Below are 20483 nucleotides of genomic sequence, written 5' to 3'. Positions count from 1 at the left end.
GATGGGGAGAATGGAATACATTAAAACCAAAACGGTGGTACTAAATTAATTTTTCTTTTTAGATTGTATCAGTTAAGGCATATTGAAATGATTCTTGCTCAACAAACTGATTTTGTATCTGACTGACAGGCACCACAGACTTGTTTTCTTTGTATTGCTTTTGTATTCTCCTGTTGTGTATATTGCTCTATTATGTGCTATGCGTGCATACATATTATCAAAATGTACAGCTGTGCAGTTGATGGATAAACTTACGATGTTTTTTCAAAAAGTAAATTTGAAAACTTGATCTTAAAGCCTCCGTGTGGAACTTTTGACTGCCCCCTTCTGGCAGAGACAGTAACTACACAAGCACCACTGAAGTGTTATGCCTATAGTCCCTCACTCCTTCAGTTCTATTTCGTAGATCAGCTTTCTCCATCAAGGAAAACTCACACCAACGATTATCCATGTTTGTCCTTGCTGTTGATTGCGTTCAGAGGAATTATTACATTTCATTATTCCTAGACTCCTCGAGATGGTGAAATCACAGAACTCAGTTTACATAGGTAACTCTCTTTTCTGTGTAAGTAGGTGGGGCTTACTCATTCTCCTTCCCTAGGGTTGCCACTTTCTTTACTCTGCAAACACAGACAACTGATTTAAAACTGTGGTATACTACCAAATACAAGATTGTAGGTTTATCTGGTGTTGATTAGCTTAATCAGTATTGTATGAACTCATTTGGCAAGGGCTTAAATGTAACCAACGCTCAGTCATACTCTTAAGTCCCACACTACAGCTTTAACATGGAAAATCATGGAATTTCATAGCACATGCTACACTAGCGATTACTTAAGAGTAAGGTGGCATACAAAAACTTCTTTAACCTAACAACTAGCTGCAGTATAAGGTGCAGTAGGAGACAGAGCCACCGGGGTGCTTGTCCTAAACGTCCTGCCGGATTTTCTATAGTTTAGAATGTGAGAGTCATTTCAAGGGTGTCAGTTTGAACGTGAGCTATCCAGTTGTACGGTAGATTTTCTCGCTCTGCCTTCTCTGAATACAGCCCCTCCTTTATCTTCAGTATCACATTAACAAGCTGTCCATTCATTGAATACCAAACAGGCCTCATTACTCGTAGCCAGGCTTTGTGTGTGTGTGTGTGTGTGTGTGTATATATGTGTGGGAGAGGGAAAAAGTCAGAGATAATACGTATTAATTACAGGCTCTATCTGAAGAGTGCTAATGAATGCTGTGGTTAGCAGCAGTTTAAATGAGCTAATGACACGGCAGCTCATTTACAGACACAGTCACACAGAGTTGCTTGGTGATACACATCTCTTTTCCTTTGGGTGAAATGTTGGAAGTTATTCTTTTGACACTCCATATCCGCACACATTGTGTCTTACTAGGTTTGTCAACAAATACTGGACCTGTTTCTCAAACTAACTGTTGCCCTGACTGAATTTTTGTGTTTGCTCCAAATGCACAATACAGCTCTCAGTGTTTTTAAACTGGTTCACCGAGTTGACAGTGCGTTTTTGTATACTTCTTTCACTGTGACACATTGTAGACTGGAGGCTGCTCTGAAAAAAAGAAAAAGAAACGACTGCCTTGAGAAGGAATTTCTGTCACCTACTGAATATGTGATCTGCATGTAAATATTTTCACTGTGTAACAATCACGTTTGTCTGTCCAGGTTCTGGTCCATGCGATAACAGAGCATGTGGAAGATGCTGGGGTTCACTCAGGGGATGCTACCTTAATGCTGCCGACCCAGAGCATCAGCCAGGGGGCGCTAGAAAGGGTCAGTTAAGTCTTCTTAAAAAAAAAAAATAAAAATCATAGTGTGCATTTCATTTAGCTAACATGGCTCCATGCTTTTCTCACATGTGTCTCTTTGTTGGGCCTTATGCTACATCAACACCACTGGCGATAGAGCAACAAGCTACAATTTGTCTTCAATAGGAGGTAGCAATATGAAGCAACAAACTGACGCTTGTAATGGCTGGGAAATGTTTTTTCAGCGCTCCCATGATGCGCTCATCCAATCAAATGAGCTTGAGCAACTAGAATTGGTATCCCACACACGTATTGCTTTTTTTTAAACGTTTGGTCAGCTTAGGGTTGACAACATGACACATATCCCAGTAAGAAATGGTCAATGGTAACAATCATGATGGTAACAGAGAAACCACAACGTTAATTCAGAGAGAATAAAGAGAAATGAACTGTCAAAATCATGCAGTTTACTTGTTGTACAATTTAGGGACACTTTCACACTCACTCTGGTTGTTGTATTTGTAATATTAACATGAATAGAAATCCTTCTAATTTCTCAAAATGTACCAGACACTGGGTGCGTGCCAGAAACAGAAACAGACAAAGCTTCACTCCTGGAGCTGTTCCATACAGGATTTAATCAGTGTTATTGATCAGCCACACAGGATCACAAAAAGAGTCTGTATGCCCATTTAACAACGTGATGCATTTTTCTTACAAAGCAGTCAGCCTGCTCCTCTCTGCTGTCACCAATTCTCAAACAGAAAGGTTTAACATGATAAACCTCAGCAATATTTTTGGTAATGGGTTTCGTGCAAAAACCATCCACCTTCATAAAATCCATGTCTGACCACAGCTAGACCAAAGCCAGTTACACACTCTGAGCTGGGATAATTTCCCATCCCTTACTTTTTTGAATTCCTGAAGTTTAAGGCAAAAAGAGCAGTTATTTTCTGTTCTTATAAAGCCAATGCTTGTATTCCCATTCCTGTGTGTGTATTTTTCCTACAGTATTATAAATCATACAGTATTGTTATAGCATGGTTGTTTCCACAACAGCCTAATTAACCAGAGCAGGCAACCAGTCAAAACACTGGTTCCAATCAAAGGTTGTGGGTATACAGCGTGCTTCCCTGCTCAAAGCTCCTCCAGGAATCTCCTCATTCCTGACACTAATGACTGGAACATCCTCAATGATAGCAGAGGAGGAACAATTTCTGGACAAAAAAGAGGAAAATATAAATAAATTCAAAGACTCAATTGATAATTCATGGGAAACGAACGGGAAACATGGGTCATATCATATGTTAGACCAAAAATGTTGTCATTTGTGTGTGTATAGAGATCTTTGTATGTTAAGACAGATTCATATTTATTCTAAGTGTGTGTTCCTTTTCCATTGCTTTCAGGTTAAAATTGCCACCCGGAAAATTGCACAAGCATTTGAAATTTCGGGGCCCTTTAACACTCAATTTCTGGTTAAAGGCAACGATGTCATGGTAGGTAATATTTCCCAGGGCATGACTAAATGACAGATTGACATTTTCATACCTGGTCGCAGCAAATGCAATTCACTCACAAATTGAAATCACCTTGTGTTCAGAATAACTTTCAGAGCTAGATGGATTCTATAATCACTGTTACCTTCAGTTTTGATTTTTCCAGCTACAGTACGGCAGTATTCCTTTATGCACTGGTAGATCTGTAGCGTATTCATTCTCTAATTAGCCTCATTTGTGTTGTGTACGTCCGTAGGTGATAGAGTGTAATCTGCGGGCATCACGCTCATTTCCTTTCGTATCAAAAACAATTGGTGTGGACTTTATCAATGTGGCAACCAAAGTGATGGTGGGAGAGCATTTGGATGAGGCCAGCCTGCCCTCGCTGGAGAAACCCATCATTCCTGTGGACTACGTTGGAATCAAGGTAAGAAGTATAGCTGTTTATATTGGAAAATGCTTGACTGGCTTTCTTCAATCTCATCTGTTTTATTTTTATGAATTTCTATAGAGGTTGGATAAATGCAAAAAGATATTCTTTGATGAATGTTGGCGCTTCACTTCTTACCCTCACTTTGACACCAAATTCTCAGGGATCTCATTGTTGGTCAACCCTCGTTAATCTTTTCATGTGACAAGTGAAATTAGACTCCTGCCAGTATGCAGCATTAACATTTAGTATATAATTGTAACACTCATCCTCAGACTGAGTACTGACAACATGGTTAGTTTTTCATAAATGAGGATTTAAATTTTTTTTCCCATATGCACTGATATGTAAAGATGAATGAAAACATTACATTGCTGTAATCGTTATTCCCGTCACTGGTCGCACTGACTACTGCGACAAGCTTAACACAAGCGTATGTGTTAAGCGTCATGGGTTCAACACAAGCATGCTCTATAGTTTATTAACCTGTCTGAAGATGTGTACCAGGGGCAGGCAGGGCTTTGATGCAGCTACAAGTTAGAAGAAAGTCAGCAGAAAGGCACAGTTCACAGGATTTTCACAATTTAACATTCATCCACGCATCCACAAGCTTTGTATAATAAGTTGCAGCAAAGTTTACTCATTCCTCCTGACAGAACAGGGCTCTTTGATGGTCCCTCCAATATCCAATATCCTACTTGTGTTGTAGCCTGGAAGCCAGCCAGGGACAGTTGGGGGGGGACAGTTGGTCTGGAGTTGCTCTGTTAGGAACTGCTTATGTCCCAGCAAAGACCTGCTGGCCAATCAAATAAAATCTGTGATGATGGACAGAAGAGTAACAGTGATGTAGTCATACTTGTCATCTGAGCGCACAATGGCTTTAATTGGTTGTAGGACTATCCAATTGTGTGAAGAGATGGAACCCCATGACGATATTAGTAAATTACTACTGGGATTGGAAACCATTTACACACTCACACAGCAGTTTCTCGTCAGATTTTTTTTATAATGGCACTGTTCAGTGTTGCGCTATTCTCATGACAGAGCAGTTTGAGTACCACAAGTACACTTCTCATCTAACCAATGGCCACAGAGGAGCCGCTGTGATCAGCCAAAATGCTCCCAACGTGCTGCTTTGGTCAGAACAAGTGCCTGCGTTATAATGTCCTTTGGTCTGCCAAGTTACTGTTGGTCATCAAGTGCCCATGTAAGGAGTCAAGCTGCCATATTTTCAGCCCATGTGCCTTCGTTGCAAGTCTGTGTTTTCTTCAATCAGCCAAGTACTCATCAAGCGTCACTCTTTGTATCCCGTGACCCTGTTCTGCCAAAGGGGACAAGTGCTGTCTTATTGACCAAACTGTTTCTCTGAGTGGTGCAAATGTTGTTGTGCTCAAGATAAAAATGAAGCCACACACACACACTGGACAAGAGGCAGTCTCTGTTTTAATTATTTCATCCATTGTTTATGAGCCATTTGTGTACACCACCGCAAACGCAGATTAAACTATGGCTTCTTCATTTGCTTGGATCAAATTGTTTCCCAACACTTGTTGTAACACTAGCTGTCTTCTGTTCTCACCAAACCCATTAGTAAGTTAGAGGAAATGCCTGCTTGTTGTGACAAAGTGATTTCAGACTTTCCTCTGTGGTCTGAAACAGCCATAGCTCTGCTGTTCTTCCTGCTTCATGCGTTGTGTTGTATGGCTGGGAAATGAATTCCTATGTTAACAGCTTAACATGTATGATGTTAATAGGCACTGCAGGATTCACTAATGCAGCTTCCATTGGACCACATAACAAAGACAGCAATTACTGCTCCATCCCTCTACCTAGGCATGATGAGTGGGAGTAGTAGGTGGATCTCGCATACCGACTGGGAGGCTTACTTCTTAGATTGGGTATGAGAGAGTTTACGTGTCGCCAGCTGTTCCAACGCTATTTTTTTCCAAAGTAATTTCTCTCTCTAATTACAACAGAGCTGCTGTAACAATGGTTGTAGTTTAAAACCAATCACGCAGGTATAATCCCCCACTCTTCCCTGCCACCTAAAGTTTTCAATTTCTAGTCTGCTCAGTGGTGAGGAATATTAATCAGAGCTCTGAATTCTCCGGGCGGCGGGCTTAAAAGACTTCCAGAGTTTACTTGGAGTATATGATACAGACTTCAAACCCCCTGACTGGTGCAGGCCATGCTGAAACCCCTGCCAGGTTTGGTACAGCAGTTGATTAACAAAGGAGTGATCATTTCTGTTTTTCCTGTTAATGTCTTTATTTTGATTCACTGCATATATTCAGTGGGTATCATTAGAGAGAGGCTGTATCCTTGCTAGAAACCAAGCGATGGTAATGTTTGTGATAACTTGTGTTTGTAGCTGATGTGCTGGTTCTTAGTGTTGTTGCCTTGGCAATGTGTCCATCAATACAGGGGTCCAAGCTCCTGAAGGAGTATGTGTTTGGCAGTTGATTCAAATGTCAACATTTCTTCCCAAAGTGCCAACTCTGCCTTTAAACGCCATATTTCTGCCGCAACATTAAGACCATTCTGTAAATATACTGTGATGTTTGAAACCATTATCCAGAGTAACTACCCTCAAGTGTGGTTGATCAATATACTGTATTCTCTCTCGCTCTCTCTCGCTCTCTCTCTCTCTCTCTCTCTCTCAGCTTTCAGCATCACTGTCCTCACTGTATCATCACAAGGCACATTGGCATCCAGAGCGGCCGTCTTCATTTATCTGTCTTATTCCCTCATAGCCTCACTGTGCCGCCGTCTGTTTTGTATCTGACAGTCCCTCGTTTGAAGCCATGTTGTTTTCTTTGCACTAACAAGTCCCTGTTGTGTAATTTCTATCTCCATATATAAACTCAGAGGAACAATAACACTGTTGTATTTATGATACCAAGAAGAGAAAAGACATGAAAACAACATTTGAGGAAGCGGAAGCTCGTATGGTGGTTTGGTGTTGCTCCCAATTGCAACGTTATAGGCTGAAGAAAAATACCTTGCAGCCGCTCAGTGTTTTGTCCCATTGACCATGGCTTTATGGCTGAAAGACACATTCTTCTGAGGACAGTGACCCAAGAGAAAAACTATGCTAGAAATATCATACTGGACTAGCTAATCCTACCAATGCTATCTGAACCTAAGCATGATGAATAGCTTATGTGTTTTTCATTGATGTATGGCCAACTTTACAGTGAGGTCATCTTAACTGTAACATAAAATTCTGCAAAAACACTTTAAATTCCTTCAGTGTCTTCACTGCATGCATCTCAACAAACATAGACATAGACATAAGAGGCAGTGTGTTAGGGTTTGTTAATGTCAAAATGAATGTCATTTACAACACCAGTAAGACACCTAAGAATTGTCATTAGTGGTGAAAATACATTTAGACAGGTGCCACTTTGGGTTTAAACAAGGCTCACATTGAACCACAGTGTTATGAGAAAACATCTTACTTTATTCATTCCCTTCTCCGCTGGAGCTCAGCTGGTGCCCCAAGATAAGATTGTTCATGTTGTGGAGCCTCACAGTTGTACTGTCTCTTAGGAGTGGGTGGGATAGGGACATGGGAAAGGAGTGTTTGTGTGCGTTGGCAGGATGTTCGTGAGAGAGACACACCACTGCAACTGAAGGACAAACCATTATAATTCTGATTATAAAGGCTTGTTTATGGTTTCTTCCCAATCTAGAGCAGTTGCAGGTGTTGCGGTTCCCTTTCCTTACCTGCTTTCTGTCTCTTTTTTGTCCCTTTGATGTATTTACACTTTCATTTATTCTTCATAGTTTTAATGATTAAGAAGCGACTCAGTAAAATTGACAGTTCTGGTTTTACTCTTACCTGCGAGCTAGGTGTCACTCTTTCTGTTTCTGTCCTTTCATTAAAAGTTCTCTCTGATTGTTATTCTCTCTCTATACATGTCCCTCTGCCTGTTTCATTTTCTTTCTTGGTTTCATTCTGTCATTTTATCTCTGCGTACTTCCCAGTCTTTCTCTGACTCTTTGAACAAAGGCATGATAAGCGATGCTGTTTCCCTGTCTGCGTTCCCTTCTCTCCGTCCCTCCTTATATTAGTATGCTAACATTACATTCACTGATTAGATAGCCTGCTTCAAGGATGAATCCCCCCTAGTGGCCCTTGCCTCTAAGAGTGTGTGTGTCTGTGTGTGTGTGTGGATGTAAAAAACACACCACACCATCTCGTGTACGTGTCAAGGTAACAATGTTTCTGCTTTTAAATAGAGGAATAAGAATGTTATCCCACTGTTATTCATTTGTTTATAATACAATAATGTAACGAAGCTGTCTTCTCTGCATTTTTACTGAACTTTTCCTTTATTTTATCATTCTATCCCAAATTTTAATTTTCATCATTTTATCTTCTCCTTTCCCTCTCCTTGCATTTTTATACTCTTCCCCCGTTCCCTTGCCTTTTCAATCTCCATTTAACTGTCCCTTAATTTAATCCCTCTTACTCACTCCTGCCAATCTTTCAGTTTTATTAATTTTCCTTTGTCTTTTTGTTTCTCCTGCCCTCTCTTTCTCCTTTCAGTGTCTCTCTCCTCCATGCTTCTTCTCCTCTTCTTGCTTACCCTGTTTTTCACATTTTTCAGTAATGTACCGTTTATTTATATGACCCTTTATGATTAAGCTGACATTGATATTAAATGTGTTTCTGTATTCCATAAACCTGTTCAGCTGCCACTTCGTTGGTTCACATATTACTCTTCATGCAAGGTTTCTTTAGCCTGTAGGTGGCAGCAGTGTCACAGAATCTTTTTGGGCCGTAAACATTTTTTATGATATTTGCCTTTTATGTTGGAAATTGTTTGTCACCTTCTTCACAGCATTTATGAAAACTGACAGTTGTAGCAGGCAAATGCCAACAGGTATTAGCCAGTGGTTAACTACCAAGAAGAGTCTAGTCTTTTTGGTAAACTTGCTTCCAGCTAAACTGAAACACATTTCGAAAGATGTGACAAAGATCAATCGCTCTTCTCTTCTGTCACCAGGCACCCATGTTCTCCTGGCCACGCCTAAGGGATGCAGACCCTGTGCTTCGTTGTGAGATGGCTTCCACTGGAGAAGTAAGACGCTTGCAAACACAAACTAATTCTAGTTTAATCCTTATTATGATCTAATTTGGAGATAAGACGAGGTCTCTTTCTCATCTGTGTCCATTCATATGTTTTATTGTAGGTGGCTTGTTTTGGACCAAACATTTATTCAGCCTTCCTGAAGGCAATGCTCTCCACAGGCTTTAAGCTGCCACAGAAGGGCATCCTGATTGGAATTCAGGTAAGACTACAGCCATCTGGAGGTCCACTTGCCTCCTGCTTCCGTTTCCTTTTGGTGCCTTCTGCCCACAAGACATCAAATATGAGGTGTCCATTGAACAGGTGGTCCAAATCTTTTAGGCTATCTGCTTCTTACAATGCCAGGCAGGAACTCCTCAGCTAGCTTCAAACCAAATCACACCTCGATTCGTGCAACTCTAAAAACTCTCACGTGACGTGGCTATGATCAGCTCTCAAGTGGCAATGTGTGAATGAACCAGCAGGGCTGAAATACAGTTTGCAGAACTGATAATGCCCGTTAGTCTAGTGGGACCGATGCCTTTATACCAGAATGAATCTGCAACAACACCTCTCTGCTCTTTCCAGTCCACAGTCACAGAAAAGAGCTAAACACTGCACAGTTTAATGACACCGCATTACATGATTTTTGGTAATTAAGCCTTGTTGCTGCCCTGAGTTGCCAAACTGCACGTTTGACTAATACAGCTTTAACAAAGCACACACAATAACAGGTGGTTCAAGGCAAGTGCCTGGGGCCACATACACGCTGTAGAATGGCTGACGAGAAGTAACACTTAAGGGCAAGAAATTGAGGGGATTTAAAAACACTGAGTTTTGCTTGTAATACTTTTAAGAAAGGTTGTGGTAGGGGGATTAAAGCTGCCTTTGTGAATGCACAATCTAGTGAGAAAGTCTGGTGAAAAACCTACTAGCTTGAGGGCTATATGCTCAACTGTTTCACACAGGCAATACTGATTTGTTGTACACATATTTAGACCAAAATGGACTGATGGAATGCTCCTTCTTTTTAATGAGCAGTCTACAATATACAAATTACTGTGGTTGTCCCGTGTCATAGACAGCTGTAAGGAGAAGAATAGAGGTGTGGTGTATGTGCTACTAGTGCTATACTTACTTCCTTTAACTGTGTCCTATTGTGCCCTATCCCCCTGTGTTCTAGCCGACCATTTGGTAAATCCTTAGCCAATTGTTTGATTGATTGTCCAGTCACAGCTAAGCAATCAGTTTCTAGCCTTGTTTATTAAACTCTGGAGTCTGGAGTCAGTGAGTATAATGATGCGTTTCACTTTTCTAAGGCAACAAAAATATGGTTAAATTGTCAACACTAAGGTAAATAGCTAACATTAGCTTCTTACCTCCTCCGTTGAGGAATCATAACATTATCCATTTTCCTCTTTGTTGAGTCACAGATTACATTAGTTTTATTTGGGACATTCATTATTAGATGTCGGCTACCTCGTCACCCCAAACTGGAAGACAAAGTTGGATACTAGCCGGTGAACAAAGTGACACATTAAGCAAGCAAAGTGAGGGTTTGGTGACGAGCAAACGGAGCTAAAGGAAAATTGAATATTAGGGTGTTTGTTGTAAAGAAAACCTAGACAGGGTTGTTTGGGCAAGTGTGAACACATTAATCGCACTCCCTTCTGGAACCAATCAACCGAGTTGAGACCAGTTAGAGAGGGCTGTCTCAGCTGGCTTGCAATCACTCCCCGGAGAGATTTGTTTGCAGTGGGAACGCACGGTAATCACGGACTGATGCCACTACGCTACATTATACATAGCAGAATGCATGTTCTCCATAAAAAATAAAAAAAAAGAGTCTGGTAGCAGCGGTGCAGCTTCTTAGCATATACATTAAAATGCTCTCTTCTGCATGTGGCCAAGATGCTTGATCAAACTGAACATGTTGTTCATATATGATCATATGCATTTGTATATGATGTTCCAACCCCCACAATCGTGAGACATATTGTTTACCTTGAAACATCTGACTCTGTTCACTAGTGTGAGTTATCCTTAAATATTTACAGAATGCCCAGCAGAAACCATATACTGAGAAAAGTATACATTGTATTATTTATCATTGTGTTTATAGTATTAGGACACGGCTGCAGTTTCTTCAGTTGTTGTTTCTCAAACTCTGCACTTTCTCTTCCTGTGTCTCCAAGTCTCACCCTGTGCATCAGTCTTTTGAATTTGCTCCATTTCTTTTGTACGAAGTCTCCAGCTGTGTGTCAGAACTACCCACCAAATTAGAAACCTGTAAGCTATATAGAGCAGAGTGAGGTTGGCTGTAAAATGTGAGAATTATATCAAACCATATTGCAGTCCTTTTGGTAAGAACGTAGTAATTTTAGCAAGCATATTGTTTATGAAGCTGAAGGGCACCCAGTTTGAGCATAATCAGTTGCAAATCAGCAGCAAAAACTCACAAAGGAGTTTTCAGCACTTTCAGTGTGCATGGTAGATTCCTTTAAGTGGGTCATTTGAAGCAGATGTCGAACAGCATAAATGCATTACAAAATGATTTTAATATTCTTCTTATATAACATGACTGTGTTGGGGGTTTGGAAAAAATATGACTCTTGAAAATCATTTAGACTCTGAAATAACTTGATCTGTTTTTGTATTTTAATTTTTTACCCAGGGTGCTGTATATATACACGATCTGCCTGTATTACAGACCTCACAGATCTCCCGACACACAATAAAGGATAAACCGACGATGGAATCATCACCACAATTATATGCACTGATGAACAGATATCTGTACAACCCAATTAAAGTAAAGAAGAACAACATAACAAAAGTCATAAATGTCCCTAAACGCTAACAACTGTAACGATGCGTTTAATCCTTTAATGCATCCCAGATGTATTTATCAAGAAAATCTGAAGCTGAACTCCCAAAAATAGACAGTAAAACAAATCTGAAAATTAAAAATGATGTGACCTTAGCGCACCATACTGTCATGTCAGAGTGGCTTCAGGGTCAATTTTCAAAGCCCTTGGATGGTCAAGTGAAAGGCCGCCCTTGAACAGAGCTCACTTCAGCCTGGGAGATTGCTTTTCACCTGTGCTCCTCATCAAGTTGTACCACTTAATCAACCACAAATAAGCAAGACAGAGTTAGATGAACACAGATAAGTGCTGTTGTGCAATGCTCTCAGCATCATACCTTATAAGAAAAACACCTCTAATATTTTAAGTGATGCTCCACATCAAGTATTTATTGTAGTGGGCTCTAAGGGGTTTTATTTTTTTAACAACAGATTTTAAATCTGTTGTTAAAACAGATGATGAGTGAGCTCACAGTGAGCTCATAGTTTGAACAATGCCAGGTTCACTAGGAAACCCTATAGTCCAGTGAATGTCAACAGGCGGCCCACGGGCCACCTCCGGCCCGCCAGAGCTTTCCATCCCCCAGAATATTACAGGCGTAATGATCATCATAATCATTTTTAAAGAGTTCATTTTTGAGAATGTACCTTTACAGGTTTATGTTGATCAGAGCATGGTGAGTAAATACATGACCAAATCTTCAGAGTGCCAAAAAATGCAATGTTGCACATAATGGACCGATTGACAGCCTCAGTATTGCTATCGCCCCCTAGTGGACACACAGATAATGAGTCTGAGAACACTGACACTGAAAAAGAACAGAAATTTAGAAGGAAACTTAACATATCAAATAATAATATTTTACTGAGGATACAATATTTATTTTATCTTATTTTATGAAAGTATCTGGCCCTCACAGTGTCTGCTGAGAAAAATTCTGGCCCTTGGACAAATATAGTTGATAACTCCTGCTGTAGTCCTCTAGTTCATTTCATTATCAACTTGTAATGTTTTATTTTTATTTTGAAGCAGCAGTAGTGAGAAGCTACTGCTGCTTCACACTGGATTCACTGACTGTGTCTTAAGTTCAGACTCACAGCACAGCAACTGGATGGCATACATGGCAATCCAGCGGAAATCATTCATATTCAACAAAGGGAATAAAGTTGACGTTATGTCAGCGTCTGTGAAAGAAGAAGTGGGTGGACCAGCGCTAGGCAGCTGGAGCACAGACAAAGACACGTCTTTTTCCTCTTTTGGTTTCTCAGACTTTCATCTGAGTGGAATTTTTGGACACACACACACACACACACACACATGAATAACAACTGGAGTTCCTGGTTAGCTTGGAATAAATTCAGTCTGAAATGTAATACAGTGACCGTTTGTTGTCACCGCAAAGGCATGTACTGTCAGAGAACTCTTCCATTGGCTGACTATGACCAAAAGACAGATGGCGAAACCATCACAGCACAGTGAGAAAGTAAATAGACTGTCACACTTAAAAAAGGCTTCTCCCACCACTCATACTCTGGGAACCTGTCGATTAGATTGACTCAATACTGTGAGTCCTTTTTTTTTTGGGCTTCAAAATGGCTGTCGCTGCAGATTGGCATATATATGTGTGTAAGAAAATGGATTGAAAGGGTGTGCATTTTTTTGCACATGTTGCAATGAGCTATACCTGATAGACGACATAATTATGATGTTAAATTACCCCTTTAATGCCTTTTTAATTATTACAACTACTGGGCCAGTCTGATACACTAATACATTATTACTATAACGTTGTAGTCAATGTTGCAGGTTTAAGAGCTCTTTCATTTTCCAGTGCTATTATTTTGTATTGGCTGATCTGACACGTGTTAAACAGTTACATGTCTATAGTCATTTGTGGTGAAGCACCACAGGATGAATTTGATTTGAAAGTGGGACCATGATAAAAATGAATTTTGAACAAACTTTCAGTGATGAACAGTACAAACTTTGAATCCTACAGTTTCTGTAAACCGTAATGAATGAACAAAGAAATCTGCATGAAAGCACTCCTTCTGTTTGTTGTTTATATTGTCCTTAAGTCAGTTGGTTTTTCAACACTCTGCCTCCTTCCCTTCCTCCCAGCATTCGTTCCGACCCAATTTCCTGGCCACAGCACACCAGCTGAAGGAGGAAGGCTTCAAGGTGAGTGCTCAAAGTTTGTGCAGATCGTACAGGCAGACATCTCACTGAAAGTCACACATATTTTCCATTATGATTTCAATCCTGGCTGATGAAGGTTCTGTTATTGAAGAGATTTAGAATGACCTTCCTCAGTCCTTAACATTTTTTGACATTTTGTTGTATTTTTGTCTTCTAGCTCTATGCTACTGAAGCCACGTCTGCCTGGTTGAGTGCCAACGATGTGCCTGCTATTCCAGTAGCCTGGCCCACTGAGAATGGTGCAGACACCAGCCTGCCCGGTATTCAGAGGTTGGGAAATGTTTATTTAGAACACTAAAGTTCTGTTTAACTCTTTGATGCATTCATGGAAACAGTTACTGTGAAACTTTCAGCCTAAACTTTGAGGTTAAAACTTGCCTGTGATTTCCAGAGGAAGTAATACACAAATTGGAATTCATTAGATTCAAAATTGGGATATCTAATCTGCATAGGATACTGCCTAAGATCTAAAGCCATAGCCCCTTCATTATCTCTGTAAGATGTGGATAAGATCAAAGAAGATGGAGCAGACTCTGAAGTCCAGAGTCATTGCATTGACCAGAATGAGGCCTGAATAGCGAGGATGAGGAAATTCTGAAGTCAGAGGAATGTAAAGCCAAGTTTGGGGGAAATTAAAAAAAAAAAAAAAAAAGAGAGAGAGAAACCAACAATAAAGAAAAAATAGAACTTACACTTTTTAATATTCAACAACTTTGCAGACTGCACTTGGCAGATATCTGACTGCACTTCATCCGGTTTTTGTTGAAATTAAACTTATTATGTCATTGGTTTCTTGAGCTTTAGGCTACATTCAAATCAACCATAATATGGGTGGTATGTCAGCTATTAAAAACAGTTTATGCAGAATATGAAATGTCTGCACATAAAATAAGAGCATGCGTTTTGTATCAGTCCGTCTTTAAATTCCTGTATACGCGGATATTCGATTTAGCGACAAATATCAGCAGACTGTACAGTTCACATACAGGAATACTAAACATAATGCTGTTTAGACATGGTATTCTATGGACAAATGTATGTAAGATTAAATAAGGTATCAGCGGATAAATCGAGTTTACATTAAACAGCTGACTTTCAATCTAACTAGGCTAGCTAGCGCTTATAAAATTAAGCTAGTTCATGTTAAGTCTAGAGTCTTTTCTTCCAGGTTTTGACCAATTCTATTTAAATAATTATAAATCTCCATGGTCTAAAAAAAAAAATAAAAATCAAGAGATACATTTTGGAGCGATAGGAAAAATAATGTAAGCACAACATTGTTTGAAACATGCAAAAAGAGACCACAGCAAAGTAAATTAGACCCTGGTGGGCTGCCGTAGTATGAACATCTGAGTATTGTAAACTGATGTGTACACTTTTGGTGATAATCCTTTAAATATATTTAAATTTCCCAGTACCTCAAGCAAGATGCGTTTTAAAGCAGGGATGTTTTTGGTCTGAACCCTCACTCATGAGATTGTTCACTTGTCAGAAGTGCAAGCTTTTTCAAAGTTTGTACCTATATTCAACAGTTGTAGCACGTGGATTGTGATGGCAGTTTTCAGGTAATGATTCAACAAACAAGTTGTGATCATGCGACAGTGGAGCCATCTGGACCATATGTTTGGAAATGAGCTGATGAACAAGAGGATGTAAAAAAAATTAAATAGACCTAGATAAAAACAATGAGACTCACACACATAAGTATGGCTGGCATCAGCTGTGTGCAGTTGCGTAGAGGCCAGTTTTTTATAGAGAGGAACATGACCTTTGTTGCCACTGTATTCCGGCCCCCCCATATTTTTTCAATTAGAATTTATCCCTATTTCTAAGCTTTCTATCAAAGCCTTCAAATGGCAATAGAAGCCAGAGCTACTCTCTGTATGAGTGTGTTTTAAGTGGGAGAGAGGTAAGCACTTGTTCTATGCTTTCATTTGTCAGAACATTTTATCAGATCTTCCTCCAAGTCACAAGTGGGCCAAGGTTAATAACAGTTTTGTTAGTTTTTGTTTTTACTGGATACATGGATTAAACGTTGCAACCTCCTTTATTGGTAACAATAACCACCAATGAGCACATGGTTCAGGAGGAACTCTGGATGTTTATCTTTAGGCTCCCTAGCAAACTGAAGCCTTTTTCTCCAGTCAGCTGCACTGATTAGTGAGCTACTCATTTCATCAGTTGGGGTTAAATAACTTGTTGCTAGCTGAAAGATAATCGCCCATGCAGTAATTATCCAATAAGAGGCTCATATTTGCTTAGTTAAATCCAGGTGGCGACTTTTTTTTTTTTTTTTGGCCAGGCAGTGTAGTGTCTCTGTTGTATTAAGGCCTGGCCTCTGACTGGGCCAGAAGGCAGATTGTCTTTGTTTGGAGCCATTCAGTGGTAGATGAACTTCACTACAGGGTTCATGGGTCATTGTCCTGCTACACTGCCAAATTCTACAGAGCTTCAGCTGGTGAACAGTCACACTAACATTATTATGTAAAATGCCTTAATGAACCCCTCAGCCAGGGTTTAAGTTAGCCAGTTAGCCACTTGTATGTTTGTATTTTTTTTCCCCTAAAAAATGCTACACCTAGATGTAGTGGCAGGGATGAGGGAGCTTCATCATTATGAGGGTTTAACCTTTGCGACAGCAGTTTGCATAGTGCTTATTGATATAGTGAGCTGTATCCCTACTGGTTCAAATGTCCTATGTTCTGTCCTCATCAAGAGGAAAGGGGCTTCTCTCTGCACAATTAAGACTGTATTGTGAAATTGTTGGTCTAGTTTATTTGTAAAGAGCCTGCAGATGTTACAGGTATTTTGTAATACTTTCTATTTTAATGACTTTTGACTCGCTGCATCATTACTGTTTATTTTGCTTGATTGTTTATGAAATAGTCAACTCATGTGAGGTTTCTTTCATCACCCTCACAGTATATTACATTGATGTCTCTGCGTCAATAATGTAGAATTGAAATGTTACTCGTGAGATTCAAGTTTGGGACCATGTTTCCATGTTAGAAAACAGCACCTCTATCTAGACCGGGGTAGAGAAGAGGTCTTTATTAGCTCCAGTGATTCCCTTCATACTTGAGTTGCTTTTCCGGGGGTTTTTCACCTCATTGAAAATTCTGAATTGTGACTCATCTTAGCAGGGAGCGCTTCTTGGAGAGAGAGTAGCCACAGCACTAAATTGTCTCAATTTAAAGGCATTTAGTCCAACTGCGCGCTGATGAATTTTTAAACTCTTTTAGATTACTTTGTTTCCAGCTTTTCAGAAATCAACACGTGTTGCTAAGTCTCCCAAGCTCCCTAATGCACTTTCAATCTTGTTGTATTGATTGTGCTCTGTGTTTGCTGACTCCGGTTAACTTGCGTTGAGGTCAGTAGCTTTAAGGTTCACATATTTGAACAGATTTGTAAAATGCTACAATATAACTCCTCATGGATGGCAGCACTTATGAAGTTGCAGAGTTTTAATTGTCTGTCAATATGATTAATTAAGGTCAAATGTGCTCTGTACACCCCAGTTTACCCTAGTTCTGTTAGATGTATAGCAATATCAATTGTGTTAATTGAAGAAAAAAAAAGTGCTTTTAGGGCCAATGTGTAGAACTACCCTAGTTTCTTGGTCAACTAAAAATATCTGTTTATCTATATACCTGTGTATTTGCATTACTGCGTAATAATGAAAATTACTCTTATACACTAATTTAACAGTCCTGCAAATATGTTATAATATTCAGTTCATGTTGAAACAGTGTGAGAAAAATGGTAATTTAACTGCATGATCATTTTGGAATATGTAGTTTTTGGGGCAGTTAAACTGGATTGAATTCAACACCAAAACGTGGTTGTCAAAATAATAGAAACACGGGAACAACACAAGATAATTCAGTAATACTACAAATCACAGCCTCAAAAATTAAAACTCAGTTGAATCCACTGCTCTCTCTGTTATTTTGAACACCTGCTAAATACCATAACCTTTATGAAACTAACATATAGAGCTGAACTGTCATGTTAGAATGCATTTGTATTCACTACTATACCTGATGTAATAAGTGCATATTAATAAAAGTTTTAGACAGAGTATGTAAATTGATTCATGAAACATTAGGTCATCCACAGCAACTGGGTCAATCTTAATAAAAGCTTCTTCTAGTAACTTTCTTGTCGGTCACCTTTGGATAGGTGTTATTTTGTGCTCAGGAAGTAACTTGTCTTGGACAATGCTGCCTACATGTAATGTCATCCTAGTCAATGACAGGCGTTTATGGACTCCAGAAGACACAGAGCTGAATACTGTAGTGTTGATTCTGAATGGGACCTATAGTACAAGTATAAGGATGTCACAAACACATTTTGTTTGCATGTTGTTGTTTCATGTTTTTGGTGTGATTATGTTTCACAGACTGATCAGTGAGGGACATATTGACCTGGTGGTCAACCTGCCCAATAACAACACTCGCCACATAAAGGATAACTTCATCATCCGCAGAATGGCCATTGACCACGGTGTTCCCCTCATTACCAATTACCAGGTCGGTACACTTCATGCTACCAAAGCAGGTGGTTACATTAACATACTGACCCTTTGTCTCATTCTGCTGACCTTTGTCTGTGTGTTTCAGGTGGTGAAGCTGTTTGCTGAGGCTATCCGCTATGCCAGTGATCTTGACACTACCAGCCTCTTCCACTACCGGCAGAAAGAAAACCAAAAGAGAGGAACCGGCCAGCAGGGCTAGAGCCTCCCTGTCCCGTCTGTCCCTGTGATTCCAGTTGTAAAACAGCAGTATTAAGTGGGAGCAAAATTTTTGCACTACTGTTTTTAAAAGATACTTCTGTTTTCCTATGCCCTAATGTCAGGAAGGTGGTCCGATTACATTAGTGGCAGGAGTTGCAGTCTAGACCAAAGCAGTTCTGTTTGTTTACTTTATCCCAGGCTTCTTTGCCTCACAGCATCTTGTCTGATGCTGCGTATACACTGAGATCATAACAGGAAAACAGAAAGTCATTTTCTCTCAATGAGAAACATAGTCTCCTCAAAGTTTAGGACAAACTACCAAAAACAACAAAAGATAGCTTACATAGTCTACTTCAACAACAAGAGAGAATCGTGGCTGCTAGCGATGGAGACAGAAAACAAATGTGAACAGAGAAAGGACAGTGGCTGAAGCCATTTTGTAACATCAACCATTTTGGTTGGTTGTCCGGTCACATAATGCTGCCCCCTTAATGGGACTCTTGGTTCATTACATAATAGTCATGTGACAAATATGCAAATATTAAGGGACGATATTCATCAGCAGCAGCAAAGAAAAACATCAGTAATAATAATCATCCACGTATAGGGTGTTTCTCAGTATGTGTTCTTGTGGAGTGGAGACTCGCTGCCCAAGTACGGTTCCAATTCAAAGTATGCAGACAGAGTACAGTCCAAATGCCCAAATGTGTTCTTGCCCCGCCTGTTTTATAGCGGACCCATTTGGAGATAACTGGATTTGGGACAGTCAATCCAGAATGCATTTTGTGGGTGTTGTCAAGTCCTCTAGTGCTGCATCCTCCCGTCTGAACTACTAGTCATTAGTTTGTATACTTGGTATTGATAAATGCACAAAGTGATCAAATTGGCACAGACTGCAATATTCACTTTGTTTTACTTCCTGCCAATCTGTTGTTCTTAATGGCTAATTAGCAATAAATAACAAATTATAGAGTGAATTACTGGTGAATAAAGACCGTACAGCATTTATAAAGGGAGACTTATCATAAAGGGTTACCATCTACATCCCTAAGGATGACTTCTATCCTCTGTTTTATGTTTCATTGATGGGCCTTTCTGAACGTGATAACATGTAAAAATGCATTTGCTAAGCTCTTCCTGAGTCCATTTTAATATCAGTGGTTTGGCCAAAGGACATTTTGCTCATTTCTCATTTATGAATATTTGTTTTAGACTTAAATAGTGCATCAGTGTACTATATGGTAAACATGTACTATATGCATAGCGTTTTAAAGGGATGTAGATAAGGTAGCTGTAATAAAGTAGTTCTTATGCATTTTTTTTTTTGTCAAGAAAGAACTTTTTTTCTCCAACCATTTTCAAAGGCTTCAGGCTGGAACACTAACTTTGAAGTTTTAAGTTGACGATAACTGCTCTGTTTATATATTTGCATTTATCTTTGTATATACTGTATGTTTCAAACAGCATCTGCATTTGAACCTGCTCTGCATTTTAATTCACCACACTTCAAGTACACTTAACCACACTCTGTACAGAAATAATAATACCCCACTCGCATGGATTTGATCTTTGTTACATTGACAAATCCACTGCAACACAATAAAGTGTTCTCTCACATCATGTCTGATCTCTGTGTTCATGTGACTGTATGTTCAAGGTGTATGCTTGGGACAGGCATTAAGATCAAAGTACTATACCTCCCAAACCAGGTTGTCTGCTTTAAAGAGCCCATTCACGCAACACAGTATGAGTGGACAGGAACATGGAGTGGTGTTTCACTTCAATTCAATTTAGTTCTTCTGTTTTATGTGGCACATTCACATAGGATACATTTTATTTTATTTATTTTTTTTTACAACAAATCTACTATCCCTGGTTATGATGCATCAACACTTCACTACACGTCGAGGT

The 20483-nt window shown here is 39.6% G+C and overlaps 1 protein-coding gene across 1 annotated transcript in view; it reads left to right on the top strand.

Moving 5' to 3' along the window:
• The window catches only part of cps1 (carbamoyl-phosphate synthase 1, mitochondrial), a 51924-nt gene extending 31735 nt beyond the window's left edge, over positions 1-20189 (top strand). Inside the window, exons 30-38 of the mRNA XM_084544055.1 lie at positions 1682-1789; positions 3174-3263; positions 3520-3690; positions 8709-8783; positions 8896-8994; positions 13760-13819; positions 13995-14107; positions 18240-18369; positions 18460-20189. Coding sequence (XP_084400181.1) covers positions 1682-1789; positions 3174-3263; positions 3520-3690; positions 8709-8783; positions 8896-8994; positions 13760-13819; positions 13995-14107; positions 18240-18369; positions 18460-18573 — 960 coding nt within the window. The 3' untranslated portion in view covers positions 18574-20189. The remainder of the gene's footprint in view (positions 1-1681; positions 1790-3173; positions 3264-3519; positions 3691-8708; positions 8784-8895; positions 8995-13759; positions 13820-13994; positions 14108-18239; positions 18370-18459) is intronic.
• Positions 20190-20483: the final 294 nt, after the last annotated feature.

This window comes from Chelon labrosus (genome assembly GCF_963514085.1).
Source record: "Chelon labrosus genome assembly, chromosome: 5".
Lineage (NCBI taxonomy): Eukaryota > Metazoa > Chordata > Actinopteri > Mugiliformes > Mugilidae > Chelon > Chelon labrosus.
This window is presented reverse-complemented; position numbering and strand designations above follow the sequence as displayed.